The sequence below is a fragment of the Palaemon carinicauda genome, chromosome 9, assembly GCF_036898095.1.
Source record: "Palaemon carinicauda isolate YSFRI2023 chromosome 9, ASM3689809v2, whole genome shotgun sequence".
NCBI lineage: Eukaryota > Metazoa > Arthropoda > Malacostraca > Decapoda > Palaemonidae > Palaemon > Palaemon carinicauda.
Window position 1 is genome coordinate 132,356,320 of NC_090733.1, and position 19,117 is coordinate 132,375,436.

The 19,117-nt window shown below is 46.3% G+C and overlaps 1 protein-coding gene across 1 annotated transcript in view; it reads right to left on the reverse strand.

The window, feature by feature from the left end:
- The window catches only part of LOC137647149 (protein YIPF6), a 59,453-nt gene that overhangs the window by 30,498 nt on the left and 9,838 nt on the right, over positions 1-19,117 (reverse strand). Inside the window, exon 2 of the mRNA XM_068380422.1 lies at positions 2,839-2,964. Within this exon, the coding sequence (XP_068236523.1) occupies positions 2,839-2,964 (126 nt within the window). The remainder of the gene's footprint in view (positions 1-2,838; positions 2,965-19,117) is intronic.

Consider the following 19,117-nt stretch of genomic DNA (forward strand, 5'->3'; position numbering starts at 1 on the left):
GCCTGCCTAGTATTACGAACAGGATAGAATTGTCCAGGGAGATCTGAATGTAAAGGATGGTCAGAGTTATGAAAAATCTTATGCAACATGCATAATGAACTAATTGAACGACGGTGCCAGAGATTAATATCTAGATCAGGAATAAGAAATTTAATAGACCGTAAGTTAGTCTTTCTACAGGGGTGCCTGCCTTTAGTGCAGCCACTGGTGAATCCTCTGTCATGTAGAATCTTCGTTGCAAAGAGAGTGAGGGAAGCAGGATCTTGTCTGATAGGCGGAAGCGTAGGTAATTTCTTGGACCGGAGATCTCGCAATCAACCCTATTCGAAGCCCACGAGCAAGATCCGACCATGACTACTCAAGGGAGAGTATAGACCCTTGAGAGTAATGGACATAACCCCTTTTTCATCATTATCATTGTTTTTTGTTTCTGTTGCTTTGGTAATAGAAGTAATAATACGAGAAAATACACAAGAATTTGTAGAATTTAAATTTTTATCAATATTTCCCTTGACAAGAGCAATGTCAGCCTCCCCAAGGTCATACTGCTCAAGAATTAAGTGCAAGGACCTTGACAAATGGACCAGACTAAGCACGGAACAAGGGCGATATCGTAAAAAGTTTGAAAGATTATGGACGAACAATTGGGCTCCTCTTCGTAGACCCAACTGCCTTTAGCTCTCTTGCCCTCAGAGGTTGACAAAGCATTTGGTGCTTTGGCTTCTGAAGAGTGAACATGAGAGCGTGGCACCGAGTGTGTCAATGGGTGGAGAAAAGCCTTGTCAAAGATTGCGTGAAAGCGATACTCATATGAGCAGTGAAAAAGGTCAAGAAAAGTTACCTATTCTAATTCCCCATCAAGTGAATGTGTAGGAATTTCTTGACACAAAGGAAGATCTTGTCTTGCACAATGGTCTCGGTATATAGGAAAATCTCGCGTCAAGGACCGGTCTGAGCGGGCAGGGATGGAAGGATTTCGGCTTGTAAGATTTTGGTGGGTGGACAGGAAGCAATGGGATGCAACAGGTGATGTGTAATTTAGTTCGCTGGCGACTAGTAACAACCACGCAAAGAACAAGAACGAGGTGTCCGATCGCATGGTGACCTATCAGGAGAGGACTGAAAATGCCAAGCTGATCACAGTGATTTAGCTTGTGGAGGCCAACCACATTGAGCCCAAGCCTGTTGGGAACCACCTCGCCGGGACTAATCTTGATAGGATCGATCAGATGAAGAAAAATTACAGAGAGATCAGTCACAAGGAGACCTTAGATTGCCTTTACACTCATGTTCGTAAAAGGGAAGATCTCACCGCTCGTATGAGCATGGAAACCAATTGTAGATTCCTTTTCCACCATTAGCAAAATTCTCTCTCTTTGGAGCCTAAGACTCCTTAGGGAAGGATTCTGAGGTGTCCCTCTAACTTTCAGGAGAAGGAGGGGGAAGAGGGCGGCGCCTTTAAACCGACTGACAGTGTGTCTACTCGGCGAACATTGGTGGCAGGCACCCGTGCCCTTGTACTGCATACCAATACATCTTCCTGGCCTGGGTAAATTCTCAGTACCACACTGCTCCTCATACACGTTAGAAAAGATCAGTTTTTGTTGCATGAGAACCCATGCAAACAGTCTTTCACTGATTTGACGACGACTACTTTGGGGCAAAAAGAGTAACATCTGGGGTCAGCAGGAATGGGCAAGGTCAAAAGATACAGGTGTGCAAGGGAAGGGAGAAGAGTGCATATGCCTCTTCATCATCTCACTAGACTTCAGGAGTCCCAAGATTTGGGGGGCTGGCAATGTTGATACTGTGGCGGGATAGGTCACAAGTTCGGTTGTTACGTCCACCAACATTACACACGTGGAGGTAGAAAAAAGAAGGGCACCGCAAGAGAAAGCTTTAAGGCCCTGGCGTCAGCCCCCACTTTCAGAAGCTCCTCTGTAGATAGAATGACAAAGATGCTGAAGGAAAGCCACAACTTCCGCAGATCCAGGTCCTCTCACACATCCTTGTTGGTAAGTACCACTGAAAGTGAACTTTGAGGGAAAGGAAGAGGAGAATAACTTTCAGTATGGTAAGGCAATAATACTGCTTTCCCTGAAGCAAGCCCTGTATGCAAGCTGGGGTCTCTCCACTCCCTCCTTACATATTACTTCAGACGATCCAGTCCAAGAAGAATCCAAAGGAGGTAAAACAGGTCACTATAAAGAAAGAGAAAAAGGAGATAAAGAGCTTGTTTGGTTTCCAATTGAGTATTGACAAGTGGGAAGCCAAAGAATTCCTGTTAATGTTGTCATCTTTCTTGCAAAACTCCACTCGCTGCAGAAGCACCTGACACCTACAATTGTCACAAGGGGATTACTGTGAACAGTCGTGCCTCGTGCAATAAACACGAAGATGATGGGAACCAACTGCAGGCATGCCACATTTCTTGACAGGTTTACAAGGGCACACCCACATGTCGACTTTCCATTACAAACACTCAAACCGCAATGAAAAAGTAAAAAAGTTAAGAGCCAGCTGAGGCAGCAAGAAGTACATTTGTACAGCTTGTAAGGTTGAGAACATAGACTATTATTGTATGGCTGGGGTTTACCCTCCATAGGCCACTAACTATAACTACCTTATTGAAAGTTTCATGGCCACTCCATCAGAGCTGAAATCATATTCCTCATAAATAACAATGGTTTGTGTTCAAGTAGGAACAAATAAAGCTACTGAAATAGGTCTCATGGCAGACAGTCATAGAAGTTATTTTTGATTTTCTATGTACAAACATTATACAAAAACTTTAAGCATCCATCAGCACTCAACATGATTCGATCAAAACAAGCTTACTATGGTTTCTCTGACAGGTTCATCCAGTGTATTGTATTCATTAGCTTCAGTCTTCCCAACAGTTCCTGGAACTGCCATCTCTCCTGAAACTTCGCCATAACCCCCCGGATCCACAAAATCTGGAATCTGTAGAAAAAGCATTATAGTACTATATAGAAAATTAATATTACATAACACACTAAACTTAAAATGCATCTACTATATTGCATATCATTAGCCTACCTGATTCTAGAATTCCTAATGCCACTTATTTATCATTTTTATTATTATTATTACTAGCTAAGTTACAACCCTTGTTGGAAAGGTAGGATGCTATAAACCCGAGGGCTCTAACAGGGAAAAATAGCCGAGTGAGGAAAGGAAACAACGATATAAACTATGAGAAGTAATGAACAATTAAAATAAATTCGGAAATAATTTGTATTTTTTCCTAAACATACAACCCTTCAGCTCTTTACTATGGAAATATATTTCAGCGACAGCTGAAACTAGCCGTAACACTTTTAGCAAGGTGCTACTACCCTCTGCTAGTTAATAGGGAGGGGGAGAGGGGGGGGGGTAGTGGAGGGTGGACAAACCACCCTGCTCACACAAAGTAGCCAACACAAGCCACTTTGCAATTGCAGGCAGGACTACCTAAGGGTAGGTGATGGCAGGCCAGTATGTATAAAAAGCTTGATAGTATAGTTAGGAAGAAGACAAATTATTTCCAAATTGGTCATTTGTTTCAGCTCTTTACTATGGGGACTCATGTTTAGCTATTTGTTTCAGCTCTTTACTATGGAGACTCATGTTTAGCTATTTGTTTCAGCTCTTTACTATGGGGACTCATGTTTAGCTATTTGTTTCAGCTCTTTACTATGGGGACTCATGTTTAGCTATTTGTTTCAGCTCTTTACTATGGAGACTCATGTTTAGCTATTTGTTTCAGCTCTTTACTATGGAGACTCATGTTTAGCTATTTGTTTCAGCTCTTTACTATGGGGACTCATGTTTAGCTATTTGTTTCAGCTCTTTACTATAGGGACTCATGTTTAGCTATTTGTTTCAGCTCTTTACTATGGGGACTCATGTTTAGCTATTTGTTTCAGCTCTTTACTATAGGGACTCATGTTTAGCTATTTGTTTCAGCTCTTTACTATGGGGACTCATGTTTAGGTGGGTGGAAGTCCAAGACCACTTGGCTGGTCACTGACCCAGGATGTGACTTTTATGCTTTGCACAAACTGTGGAAGAGCACAGCCTATTATCTCGCTAACTCCCAATGACAGATAACGGCCTGAGCAATTGTGTGGTGTGAAAACTAAGCAATGAGACTCATCAAAATAAGACTTCACTTGGAACTATACTTTTCTTACCTGGATGTTACCCGACTCCCACCTAGCTGGGAGATAAAGGTCATAACAATACAGTATACATGCATATGCAGCATTAGGATACGCATGGGACGATGATACCCACCTACAATCAGAGGAGGTCTGCTTGCCGAGTTCCTCAGCTTGCTCAAGCCCCGAAAGGGGAAGAATGAAAGACGGAAAAGGCCAGTCATACGCACATTCACACTAGACTTACAAACAGGTAACATTTGCCCTCAACCGACTGCATCACATTGAAGTTCTTTCTGAATGGCAGGGATGTGCTAACATCCCTGACATCATGAGCTCAAGGTCTACAGTCAAGAGGGAACGTGTCTGCTTGAAGGGCTTATTTGATCACCTTCCTGATCCAGGAAGAGAAAGTGTTTCTTGTAACTTCTCTTGACTCAACTGATCTGTGGTCGAGCTCCAACAGTTCGTTTCAGGGATTTCCTCAGTGCCCTAACAGGGCCTAATAATAGTTTATCTGGTCATTTGTTATAGTACACTCAATCCGGAAGGGCCCGAATCTAGGATCTGATACATCTGGATTTTGAGTCTTAGCAATAAACTCAGGGATGAAATAGTGTTGCTTGCCCCTTCACCTGGAATGGACGATGTCATAGGGCAGACCGTGTAGCTCATCGACTCTTTGCAGAGGCCAGAGCTAAGAGAGAAACCGTCTCTAGAGTCAGGTCACAATCTGAGGACCGACTAAGAGGTTCCTAAGGCGCTCCTTTCAGGGACTGTATTACTTGTACAACACTCCACAGAGGGGTCTGACTTCTGACTGACGGCATGAAACTCAAAACTACGCACTGTTGCAAGCTGGTCACTGTTTCGTCAAAATGTTTTTTCTCGATCTTGTTTGAAATCAGATAATTTCTGAAAAGGCGAGTGAGGTGTTGGTTCGCCGGATGGCGGAGTGTGCTGAATACCCTCTACTGTTAGCTAGCGTTGGGTTAATAGCATGGGTGTATGTGCGTGCTTAACTCCCTCAACTGTTGTTAGGTGGGAACAATGTGGCGTACAATGCGAGATTTGAGGTGGGGAGTGATGGTCTTAGTGAGTAGCTGTGGGTAGTGTTGAACCCCTCACCCACTCACCTTTCTGCTATGCTTGTCCTTCTGATCTAATGTAGCAAGCTCCTTCCCCAACGTCCACACGTTGAGAGGTATGATGTGTCCAAAAGACTTATGACAGGGGGCAGGAGCTGTAACCATCCATTTAACTCCCCATTCATCTAGCTCCGAAAAGCTTGAATGTGGTACCGACGAATTTCGGACATACTTTAGGAAACCTCTCTCGGGTGACCATTCAGGAGAACATCTTTCCCAAAGGGAGGAGGGACGAATGACACCATCCCACAAAAGGAAAGACAAGCCCAAAACGGCATGTGAAGGGCATCTGTCCCATGAGTGGGGGGCTACGCCTACACATTGAAGAAATACTGCAAAGGAACAGATCAATGGGATACTCTGCAGTATTCGTCCTGCACTGATGTTCGTCAGCTGAAAATGAACAAGGAGGGGAAGGTGCCGAAATTACTCAGGCTACGGAAACAAGAGATTGTTTCGGTGCGCTACCGCCAGTAGGTCTAGGGATAAGATTGGTCAACATCCTGGGTGCGGGAGCCTCACTCTCACCTAGTGTCCCTAGCCGGAGAATCTCTGGAAGGCGTTCCCTGCAAGAAGAACCTGGTAGCCTTAAAGATGTCCACAGATAACGTACTGCATTAGCGGACAGATTCCCCTGCAGAGGAAGTCCCAGTTGCTTCTCTAGGGGAAGCAACCGGAACTTCTGAACTGCAAGGTTGTCCTATTGACAAGGTGCCTCAACTCTTAGCCGACTGATCGGATGGACTCGGGGTGACAGGTCTCAGCCGTGGGAGTAGTATGGCAAGGTTTTTTGACCGAGTATGAACCCGAAGGGAAAGAATCCCCGTTAGCCTTCCTCTTCTGTTTACCAAATTGCTGCTACAGGGAGGGGGACCACTCCCTGCACACATTGCAAGAAGACTCCTGCATACAATCATGCCCTCTGCAAGCAGGACAAAGGGCATGTGGATCTGTAGGGGGTTGGTGAATCCTGTCCTCCAACTGCCTTCGTTCCAATGGAGTTGGTTGTGTAGGTCCACTTACAGATTGGTAAACCCCAGAGTAACCGGTACTCTCTAGCGTATAATGGCATTACGTCGAATCCCCCTAGATGATCGCTGTCAAGCAAACAATCGGTCGTGCAAGCAACTACTCTGAAAGGCAAGATTGATACATACTGGTATTTTCAATCCATTTATAAGACAGGTAATTGTATGCATAAGTCCAGCTACTGACCAGTAACAGAGACCACAAAATTCCTCGATCATGCAATTTCTTCCTATCTTATGACAGGAATGTCGAAGTGGAACGAAACTCCAGGTACAGCCCAAATGGTTTATTGCGCCCGGAACTCAATTGGAGAACATTGATCAATGTTCGTAATTGAGACCGCTTTCTTCCTATGACAGAAATCCCTTAAAAACATCAAATACTTTTAGTATTTCTCCGTTTCCGATTGGCAAAACTGGCCTACGCTCCGAATACTTACCATAGTTTCAGAGTCGAAGTACAGTACTTTCAATACTTAGGTGGCTAATACGGATGTTAGGGAGGACCTGACTGGAATGAAGGAAGACTAATTGAGGGTAGATTAACTATGTCTGGTTATGGAAAGGTAGGAGGGTCATGCATTACCAGACTTTCCCAAAGGAATATAATCATTGAATTAGAAAGAAATCTAATAACTTATTAGAAAGAGGTTCCAATTGTATGATGGTACATAGCACCATCACACGTACTTGTCACCCCTCACAGGTGTGCAGCAACAATAGCTCACTCGTCTGCATGCAGTTGTGTGAATTCACTACTTCTCTAACTCTCGGCAAGTGCTTGAACGCGAGCCTGAACATCTTGAACACCTTACCACATATGAGCACCCTCACGGAACTCATGCAGTCGCTTGAGGGAATAATGTGTGGGTGATGAAGCGCAACATTATTGACCAAAGGAATTGATCAGTGACTGGCTGTACCATTGTTAACATGTTCGTGAGCATTTGTGCGGCCACAAAAAGTATATACAGCTAGCAAAGCGATCAGACCTTCGTCAGTATTAGGCGTTTGCCCGCCTGCCTTGTGGGCAGGATAAGCGTCCCTGTAAGAAAATACTTGCTTGCAATTGTTAGTAAACGTAAGCACAAGCGGACCCTATCCCTTTGACACTAGAGGCTTGCAAAAATTGCCTTTCAATGGTCATCTCTCACTACACCGTTGTGCCCTGAAGGCGTGATGGGGCGAGGGTTGATTGCAAGGGGTCAGAGGCTGACACCATATGAGTACAGGACTGTGTAGAGCTCTTCATCTCTTAGAAGAGAACCCCAAGATAGTAACCCCAAAATATGTTATTTTCCTTAGTAAAATAAATTTTTGAATATACTTACCCGATGATCATATAGCTGCATCCCTGCTGCCCGACAGAAAAAACCTACGGGCGGAATACGCCAGCGATCGCTATACAGGTGGGGGTGTACATCAACAGCGCCATCTGTCAAGTAGGTACTCAAGTACTCGATGTCAACAAAGAACCAATTTTCTCCTCTGTCCACTGGGTCTCTATTGGGGAGGAAGGGTGGGTCCTTTAATTTATGATCATCGGGTAAGTATATTCAAAAATTTATTTTACTAAGGAAAATAACATTTTTCAATATTAAACTTACCCGATGATCATATAGCTGATTCACACCCAGGGGGGTGGGTAGAGACCAGCATTACATGTTGACATTATTATGAGCTAAGTATTCCGTATTTCATTTTAGCAGTTATTCAAAAATAACAAGCATAAAATAAATAAGTACCTGGTAAGGAAGACGACTTGAACAATTACTCTGCCTTTTTAAGTACGTCTTCCTTACTGAGTCTCGCGATCCTCATAGGATGCTGAGCGACTCCTAGGAGCTGAAGTATGAAGGGTTGCAACCCATACTAAAGGTCCTCATCAAAACCTCTAATCTAGGCGCTTCTCAAGAAATGATTTTGACCACCCGCCAAATCAAGTAGGATGCGAAAGGCTTCTTAGCCTTCCGGACAACCCAAAAATATTTCAAGAGAAAGATTAAAAAGGTTCTGGAATTAGGGAATTGTAGTGGTGGAGCCCCCACCACTACTGCACTCGTTGCTACGAATGGTCCCAGAGTGTAGCAGTTCTCGTAAAGAGACTGGACATTCTTAAGATAAAAGACGCGAACACTGATTTGCTTTTCCAATAGGTTGCGTCGAATATACTTTGCAGAGATCTATTTTGTTCAAAGGCCACGGAAGTTGTGACAGCTCTAACTTCGTGTGTCCTTACCTTCAGCCAAGCTTGGTCTTCCTCATTCAGAAGGGAATGAGCTTCTCGTATTAACAGTCTGATAAAATAGGATAAAGAATTCTCTGACATAGGCAAAGATGGATTCTTAACTGAACACCATAAAGCTTCAGACGGGCCTCGTAAAGGTTTTTAAAATAGAACTTAAGAGCTCTTACAGGACATAATACTCTTTCTAGTTCATTTCCAACCATACGATAAGTTTGGAATATCGAACGATATTGGTCAAGGCCGAGAAGGCAGCTCGTGTATGGCTAGAAAACCAAGTTGTAGAACATGTAGCCGTTTCGGATGAGAATCCGATGTTCTTGCTGAAGGCATGAATCTCACTGACTCTTTTAGCTGTGGTTAAGCATATCAGGAAAAGAGTCTTAAAGGTGAGATCTTTCAGGGAGGCTGATTGAAGTGGTTCGAACCTGTCTGACATAAGGAATCTTAGAACCACGTCTAAATTCCAACCAGGTGTAACCAAACGACGCTCCTTCGTGGTCTCAAAAGACTTAAGGAGGTCCTGTAGATCTTTATTGTTGGAAAGATCTAAGCCTCTGTGACGGAAGACTGATGCCAACATGCTTTTGTAACCCTTGATAGTGGGAGCTGAAAGAGATCGTTCTTTCCTCAGATATAAGAGGAAGTCAGCTATTTGAGTTACAGAGGTACTGGTCGAGGATACGGATACTGACTTGCACCAGTTTCGGAAGATTTCCCACTTCGATTGGTAGACTCTAAGGGTGGATGTTCTCCTTGCTCTAGCAATCGCTCTGGTTGCCTCCTTCGAAAAACCTCTAGTTCTCGAGAGTCTTTCGATATTCTGAAGGCAGTCATACAAAGAGCGTGGAGGCCTTGGAGTACCTTCTTTACGCGTGGCAGACGTAGCAGGTCCACCCTTAGGGGAAGTGTTCTGGGAACGTCTACTAGCCATCGAAGTACCTCGGTGAGTTATTCTCTCGCGGGCCAGAGGGAAGCAACTAGCGTCAACTTTGTCCCTTCGTGAGAGGCGAACTTCTGCAGTACCTTGTTGACAATCTAGAACGGAGGGAATGCATATAGATCTAGATGTGACCAATCTAGTAGAAAGGCATCTATATGAACTACTGCTGAGTCCGGGATAGGTGAGCAAAGTATTGGGAGCCTCTTGGTCATCGAGGTTGCGAAGAGATCTATGGTTGGCTGGCCCCAGGTGGCCCAAAGTCTCTTGCATACATCCTTGTGGAGGGTCCAATATGTTGGAATTATTTGTCCCTTCCTACTGAGACAATCTGCTATGACATTCAAGTTGCCTTGGATGAACCTCGTTACTAGTGAAAAGTCTAGACCTGTTGAACAGGAGAGGAGGTCACTTGCGAACTCGTACCATGTCAGAGAGTAGGTCCCTCCTTGCTTGGAGATGTACGTCAAAGCAGGGAGTTGACCGTGTTCACCTCCACCACTTTGCCTTGAAGGAGAGACCTGAAGCTTTTCCAGGTCAGACGTACTGCCAGAAGCTTCTTGCAGTTGAAATGCATTGTCCTTTGACTCGAGTTCCATAATCCCGAGCATTCCCTACCGCCTAATGTCGCACCCCAGCCTACGTCCGATGCGTCCGAGAAGAGAACGTGGTTGGGAGTCTGAACAGTCAGGGGAAGACCCTTTCAAAGGTTGATAAAGTCCTTTCACCAAGTCAGACCAGACTTTATCTTTCCGGAAACCGGGATCGAGACCGCTTCTAGCGTCTTGTCCTTTTCCAGTGAAAAGCTAGATGATACAGAAGAGGACGGAGGTGTAGTCTTCCAAGTGACACAAATTGAACCACGGATGACAGTGTCCTAACCAGACTCATCCACAGCCTGACAGGGCAGTGTTCCTTCTTCAGCATCTTCTGGATGGATAGCAGGGCTGGGGGTTGATCGTCTTGTTCAGCAATGTCCTCATCAGAGGGTTCCTCATCCGAAACTGATGAGGAAACGGCAACGGAGCGGGCAACGTCTGACTCGCTGAATCCGGTCGCACTGGTGGATGCGTGACGGAGCCGGACACAAGATCATGGTACTGCTGCACAGTCTGTGAACTGTCAACCATGGGGACGCGAGGAAGTACAGCGTCAACCCGAAACTGTCTAGACTGTCTGGGTTGTGCAGTCAACCCCCTACCGGGTTGCTGAGGTTGCCGCACCGCGTCACAACAAGTCACCTCTGCTGGTTGTTGAACGTCTTCCTAGTGACACACTGAACGTCCACAACCACCTCCGAGAGTCGCTTAACGTCAACGTGCGACTGGCAACCCACACTGGGTCGCACCGGTGGAGGAACCATCTCAACTGGCGGACGTGAGTAGGATACCTCAGCGTCAACAGGGCGTACAACCAACCGGTAGGAAGGTTGTTGGCTAGAAGGTTCTTCTTCGTAAAAAATCCTCTATCAAGGACACAAGCTTGGACTGCATGTCTTGCAACAAAGCCCATTAGGGTCTATGGGAGCAGGTGTGGCAACAGACGGGGTTAGCGACTGAAGCGGAACCATTTACCATCCCTGGAAGCATTGTTATGCTTTAATTAAAGTCCATAGGAGGCTAAGCAGCTTAAGGCTCCTCTCCAAATGACAGAGTCCTCAAAGGAATATCAGAAGGAGGGAGAACAGCACTTTCTCATCTACAGGAACCATGTCCGAGAAAAGCTAGGTTATCTCAGTGAGGGTTTCACTGGTGCATAAGCAGCAGACCAGAAGGCAACGTTATGTAACTGCTTGACAGTCTGTGAACTGTCAAAAACTGAACTGTCAACCACAACAGGTGCGTGAGGACATACAGCACTGGTGCATTAGAAGCAGACCAGAAGGCAACGTCATGTAACTGCTTGACAGTCTGTGAGCTGGCAACAACCAAAGCTGTGTGGGGAAGCCTCAACTCCTGACTGACTAGTCTGCTGCGGGCGAGTGGCGGTAACCACAGTGGGTTGCGGAGGCTGACACACCGTGTCAAAACACGGCAGCTTGTGGTAGCTCACGCACGGCAACGGAGTGCTCCGTGTGTCTGTGGGAGTCAGCATGCGTCTGGCAGGGTCGACTGCGCATGGGTGGGGGAGCTCTCACAACAAGAGTGTGGGAGCAGGCAGCCATGCTGGGCGCACAACCGTGGCAGGCTGTAGGCCAACGGGTGCATCGTCAACCTTCTCCGCATTCGGAGTGTGGGAGCAGGCAACAACCAAAGCGGAGTGGTGGTGCGTGGTGGGGACTGCCGTGGGTTGCGGAAACTAACGCATCGCGTCAAAACACGGCAGCTTGACTCCACCTTCCCACTGCTGATGCGGTAGCTCACGCATGTTGACGGAGGGAGCCGCACGTCGGCTAACGTTAACATGCGTCTGGCAGGGTCGATTGCGCATCGGAGGTGGAGCTCTCCGCAGCCGGAGTGTGGGAGCAGGCAGCCTCAGCGTGAGCTGGGCGCACAACTGTGGCAGGTTGTAGGCTAACGAGAGCAGTGTAAACCTTCTCCGCACGAAACTCCTGCATAACCGCAGCTAACTGAGTCTGCATAGACTGCAGTAAAGACCACTAGGGTCTACAAAAAACGGCAACAAACGGAGCTACTGTCCGTTGTGACTGAGGGTCTAAAACAGCTGGTGCGGCAACAGACGGAGTTACTGCCTGTTGCGGTACCACCTTGCCTCTCTTGGGAGGTGTGCAGTCGTCGGATGACTGCAGCGAGTCCGAACTGACCCAGTGGCTACACCTAGGCCGTTGGACTTGCGCGGAAGGGACCGACTTGCACTTAAAAAGCTGCAAGATTTGGTCCATGGTTTCTACGAGAAACCTCTTCCGCAGACGAGGAATAAATGGGCTCTCTCGTCTTTGTGTGGGTGGGGCGATCTCACGTCGGCAACGTGTGTAGATACGCCCGAAACCACGGAGGGAAAAACGTCTGTTCGTCGATCAAGGCCTGTGGAACCCATAAGTCGTTCGACATTACTTCTCCCCTGGGCTTGGGAGCTTGTAAGAGGTCCCGGACTAGGTGAACAACTGGCACGAACAGACGAACCCTCGAACGCAACACTGTAACACTTTGCGCATATCACTTTATCACTTTTGATTTTCTGTTTGCACTTATTTCACTGAAATCGAAACTTTAACAGATTTCTACCTGAAACACGCAATCCTATCCTTCATTAAAAGGTAGTAATTGCGAAAACAGTTTTACAATGCAACAGAAAAACATAAATAAAGATAAAGAATTCAGTGGCTGGAAAAGAGACTAAACACTAGATCAAATAAACTACGTTTAAAATCTCTCACCGCATAAAGCCTGGGAACAAGAATAAAACTCTAGAAACGTTTTACCTTCTTCCCCTACAGCGACTAGGGAGAAGAGTAAAAAACGAGAACAACGTTACCCGCTTGAACGAAACGTTTATTCTCCTCTCTCTCCCTCCGTCTCTATCTCTCTCTCTCTTCTCTCTTGACTTAGCACCTGAGAGAAGAGCCCAATTATATATCGTTAAAACATGTTATTTGCTAAAGGAAAAAACTGAAAGGTTTCCCAAATAAAAAGTTCCTTTATTTAGAATTTAAACCATTTAAGCTAAGAAAGAATGAACGAAACGCTAGAATCGGTTTACTCTTACTGCAACGTGAAACCGTGATACACTCTCTCTCTATCGTAACGATAGAGCGCATGTTGAACGTTCTGAACGTCAACAACTGCGGAGACTAAAAAACTAAACGTTAGTTCATCTTTGAAAACAGTACGAGACTATCAAAGAAATTCTTTCATAAAACATTAAAATTAAAAAAAGTATTAAATTCTTAAAAGGTAAATACGATATGACGGGCTCAATGTTAATTAACTTCGGTTCCAAGTAAGGACCGCCTACTATTAGGAAAGGTCGCATATAAACAAACATAAAAATTAATTTTTATAAGTTTATAATAAATGGAAAGTTAATCGAAGAGGCCTATAAAGGCGGAGAGATATAAAATAAATAGATCTATAACTTGTTAAGCAAAATTACCAAAAACCTAAACACACTTCCGTCTAAGGGAAGGGTCGGCCATTTAAAAGTGAAAGAGAGTCCATACTCTCTTCGTCACCAACACTTCCGTCTAAGGGAAGGGTCGGCCATTTAAAAGTGAAAGAGAGTCCATACTCTCTTCGTCACCATAATTAAATCTATCCAAAACGAGTTCAAGTTTTGAAATGAAGATAAAACCCCTGCATAGCGAAAGCTCAAAACTGGAATAGTGTACTTCACCAAATCGTTGTGAAAACAAATCCAGTTAGGGACGGCGTATTTAGTAGGTCTTGCCAGTGGCACGACAGAGGGAAAATTGGTTCTTTGTTGACATCGAGTACTTGAGTACCTACTTGACAGATGGCGCTGTTGATGTACACCCCCACCTGTATAGCGATCGCTGGCGTATTCCGCCCGTAGGTTTTTTCTGTCGGGCAGCAGGGATGCAGCTATATGATCATCGGGTAAGTTTAATATTGAAAAATGACAAATTCGAAAATATTTTGTATTCTTCCTAACTACACAAACCTTAGCTATTTATTAGGGGTTATACTTTTGGTGGAGCTGAAATGACAAGCCTTTAAAATTTAGCGAGGGTTAACTACACACACCGCTAGTTAGCGGGTGTAGGGGGGCAGTAGCTTGCTACCACTCCCGTTCACACACCTGTGATTTAGTCACTTTGCTTGGAGGTAGGACTTCAAGGGGATAGGGATGTCGGGCAAGTTTATATAAATAGCTTAGGTTTGTAGTAAGGAAAAATACAAATTATCTACGAATTTGTCATTTGTTCCGTAACTGGAATACAAACCACGCTATTTATTAGGGGTGACTCACCCATTAGGAAGGGTGGACGTCCCTGCCAATCTGGCTTTTGGCTTCGCCCGGGGGCTCATTATCTGAGTATGTTAGTACTCAAAAATAAAGAGTCCCTGCCCTCGCTAAAACCTTGCTACGCAAGGTCCGCGGCCTACGCAAGCTGTGTGTTAAGACGTACAGAAGTGTGACAGTCTAGGTAAAGTTATTCTGAGTCTATGTAGGAAAAACCTGATGCAACCAAGACTTTCCCAATACCACCTCGCCAGTATTAGCTTAATACTAGGTACACAAGGGAGCATGGTTTACCTGCAGTGGTTTGAGGTCAGCTTATGCAGAGAACCCAAGATGCTGCTTTCCCCACGAGAGGGTAGGATGAAGAAAAGAATAAGAGCCAGTCAAATCTTTTCATTCACGCAGACTAAAACCGGGTAACAGCGCCCTCAACCTTCTACTACTTGTCCAATAAGTAGCTTGAGGTATACAACCAGCTGTTGTGCAGCCACCACCGGACCGATAGAGATCATATCGAGTTCCTGTGGCTCACGTCTTGCAGGAGAAAGGTTGTGAAAGTCACCTGGAGCATTCACATCCTTTCTTGTAGAACCTGCGTCACAGAGTAATCTGCTAAGAAGGACCAGGGGCATAGTTATGCCCCTGACACTGTGAGTCGTCATGTCGAGATGATGTTTCGGTGATCCTCCTCTAGTCTCTCCCAGTGCTGATGACAAGAGAAGGGACCCGGATGGGCTGTTGCCGTTTTCTTTAGGTAAAGTCTCATACCTTACCCTGGGTACAGTAACGGGTGACCTGGATCTTCCGTTACCGAGCGGAGACTTATGTAGGATCCGTCACCTCTGGAGACTGTGTCTGGCGACATACTCAGGGACGAAACTGAACGTTGTCTTTCGCCCTTCTCATTAATGGGCGATGTCGAAAGAGAGACCATGAAGTTCCTCGACTAGTATGGTTGCTGTCCGAGTGTGTAGGAACATCGTGTTCTTAAATCAGGAGAAAATCTGTTACCTGGTGAAGTGGAACATAAGGAGGTCTCTTTAGGGATCGGAGAATTTGAACCATATTCCGAGAGGAAGGTCTCAATTCCGACTGGAGAAAGGCAAGTTGTAAGTCCGTCTCTATCGATGAGAGGGTGTCCCTTTCTTTCAGTTTGAAGGTGAAGGATCAAGGTTGAGTGATCATCTTTACCTCTCGAAACTGAATAGGGGGTCTTTTCCTCTTGTATATACTCGAGGAATCCGCTATTGCTGGAATCAAAGTATTGAGTGGAGAGACACACTTTCACATGACACCAACCACACAATACGTTCTACTGCCTGATAGACTGATGTTGAGGAATTCCTCAGATTTCTAGACAACCTATTCGCAAAAGAGGTATTGGGTAGCCTCCAGGCGTACAATCATAGCAAAGCTATAGCTTGTGGTAGGTGTCGAAGTGGGTTGAATGTGATGTGGAGAGGGTTCTCTTGGAGAGACTATCAGGAGCTGCAAAAGGTTTGGAAACCGTTCTGCATAATGCCATAGCGGAGCTAGGAGAGTCCTAGAAAGGTTGACCGATGTTCTAGCCTTCTTGAGTGCCCTTCTCCAGATAAAACAGGGATGAGACATAAACGTCATTGTTGTACCCACCGTTGTTGCCTGAAAGCCTTGGGGTCTAGGGCTGGGGAGCAACGGCAGCCTGAGATTCAGCAGTGTTGCGAACCGATCCCTAGTTGGAGGACCCTGTAAAGTCGGGACTTTGTCAGCTACAAGGCGATCCAAAGACCATTTGGTATACCTTACCTGAGACGCTATGCACAGATTGTCGGCGAGCCCGTTCTTCTAGTCTGGAATGAAGCGGGCTGATAGTGGTACCGAACAGACTTCTTGCTTGTCGATGTGAGTCTCTATGTGGTGTGTGGCGTATCGTCCATCACATCACTGAGTGGTTTGTTAGGAACTGATGAGGCTGCTGAAGGACCGGAAAGTTGGCCTTCATCTCTTAAGAGATTTAAGTGAAGGTACTTTCGGACTCAGTCTAGAGGGGTGAGGTCGTGTGGTGCAGCACTATGGTCCCTCCTCTCTTCTTTTGATGTGTTCTAAGCACAACCTCAAGTCCGAGGGGTGGGGAATGATGAGAAGGTTATGCCGCTCTGTAGATTCTCGACTGACACCCATCCCTTGAGGTTTGTCCAAACTTCTGGTCCCATGGGGGTCAGAATGTCTGGGGGATCGAGGGTCTGATTCCAGTCTGACTCGAGTCCCTTTGGAATGGGAGTCGTTCTCGTTTCGAGAAGGTTTTGTGGAGATTGGTGTCTAGAATCATTCCCAGATACACCAGTCTTCTGGGAGGGAAGTAGGGAAGACTTCCGCAGGTTTACCCTGATCACTGGATCTTGGTAAAAAGACTTCAGAAGTTTTGGTGTCAATACAAGGTTGCCACCGAGTCTGCTAAGGTCAGTCAGTGGTCCTGAAACAGAGGAGACAGAAGCCGGTCCTGTGAGACCCGGATGGGTGTAGTGGAAAGACCGAACCACAGTGCCTTGAACTGGTGTTTCTTGTTTGTCTAGACTGAATCTTCCAACCTTCTTAGATGGATGGTTTGGACCTAGGAGTAAGTGTCCTTTAGGTCCAGTGTGCAAATGAAGACCTGAGGTCTTAGCCCTTGTTCAAACTCCAACATGGTGTGGACATGACCCAGAGGGACAGCTCCTTACGGATCCTTTTTCCATGGAAGATTGTCGACGCTGGAGTCTTGACTCGTGTCGTAAAGGATCAGGCGCGATACCCAGTGTAGGAATTCTTCTCTGAGAGAGAATTCCTTACCTAACAGAAGGAGGGCAACGCTTAGCCTTACCATGCGCCCTGATGGGATTGTTGCTATTTCTTAGAATAGAATCAATCTGGTGAATGTTAATCAATGGTTAAGCGTTGGGTTTCGTGGTTACTGTGCAGTTGGAGAGTGTTCGCAAGTAGTTCCCTGTCGACAAGCCGTTGATGAGGATTGTCGAACGTTTGCCGATCACTTTAGTGTGATGGCGAACGGCTAGTAGTGAGAAGTATGTTGTATACCTTCTGATCTAGGAATCTACAGGAAGAGGTTGACTAGAAAGTTTGAGTCCCGAACTGCTGGTGAATTGCCGATGACCGATGAATCGGTGGTCTGTGAGCTGATGGTGAGTTAGAGATCAGCAAGCTGATTATGGTCCCCCCTGGTTGGTCAGAGATGAGCAAGCTGAAGATGGGCTGGTCAGAGATCAGCGAGCTGAGTTCAATGATCGAAGAAAGATGAGCTGCCCATCGGTGATCTAGTGATCAGCAAGCTGATGACTGGTTATTGACTAGCAATCGGTGATTGGAAACGCTAGCAATCGGAGATCGTTAGTCATTAGAGGGACTAGAGGTCAAGGATCAGCGTTGAGCTAGCAATTGGAGATCTGGTGATCGGCGACCTAGCGATCAGTAAACAATGAACTAGCCATTAGCAAACAGTGATCTAGAGATCAGACTGTTGATGCTTTCCTGTTTGCTGACGGTGGTCTGTCAAGGAAAAAAGAAACTTCAGAAGAGACAGGAACCAAGGATTCCCCGTTTCGATTCCTCTTGTAAGATGGAATCTTCGGGATCTTGAATCCTTCTATGAAGCCTTATTCCTCTTCTCCCGGTGGCGATGTTATGTGTTTGCGGGGAGGAATGGGGCAATGGCGACCTGTCCAAAAATTTTTATTCCTTTTTACTGCCTATTGTGCGAGTGTGTAGGAGAGTACTAGAGCGATGGCACACAGGATGATGCTGGTGCTCAATTTCTACCTGGAGAGCAGGCAAGCGCTGGCTCTTAGGCAAGAGCTGGTGCATTGGATCTGCGAGCCCTGACTCTCTGGCAAGAGCTAGCGTATTGGATCTGAGATCGCAACTGCGCAGGAGGGCGCTGGAAAGTGTGGAAGAGCGCTGGCGCTCAGTAAAGCACTGTGTAGTTTTGTGCATTCTCCTTAGAATGCGCTGAGGCGTGTGACTGGTTGCGCAAGGGTGCATTGGCGCGTGCGTGAGAGTACTACGTGGAGACTGCTGGAGCGTGGAATGCCATCGGGCGCTCGCGTGGGAGACCATTGGCGCAGGCGGAAGGCTGTTGGCGCGCGGGGCGCAGTAGACTGTTGGCGCGCGCGCAGGAGACCATCGGCGTCCGCGCGTGGAAGACTGTTGGCGCACGCGCGCACGGAAAATCATCGGCGCCCGCGCGTGGAAGACCGTCGGCACAAGGAAGACTGTTGGCGTGCGCACGAAGGTAGCACTAGTAGGTTGGCAGGTCAGCTGGCAGGACGATTAGGAACTGGGATGTGCTCTTTGGAAGGGTGAGCATCCACCGATGGGGACCGTAAAAAGATCCGCGTTAAGAGTCCAGGACCGAAGTCCAAAGGACTACGTTGCAGCGGAAGGTTGCGCTGGTAGGTCTGCTGGTAGGATGATCAGGAACTGATGAGCATCGTGATCCTCCGAAGAGGTGTCTCAATGAATGGCCTCTCTTGCGAACAAGAGAGGTGAACACTTCGTAGAAGAGACTTGAAGACGCCCATGAGGGCCTGTGGATCAGCAAGCTGACCTTTAACAGTAGCAATCAATCCTCCGAAGAGGAGTCTCTATGAGTGGCCTCTCTCGCGAACGAGTGGTGTGAACACTTCGTAGAAGAGACTTGAAGACGCCCATGAGGGCCTGTGGATCAGCAAGCTGAC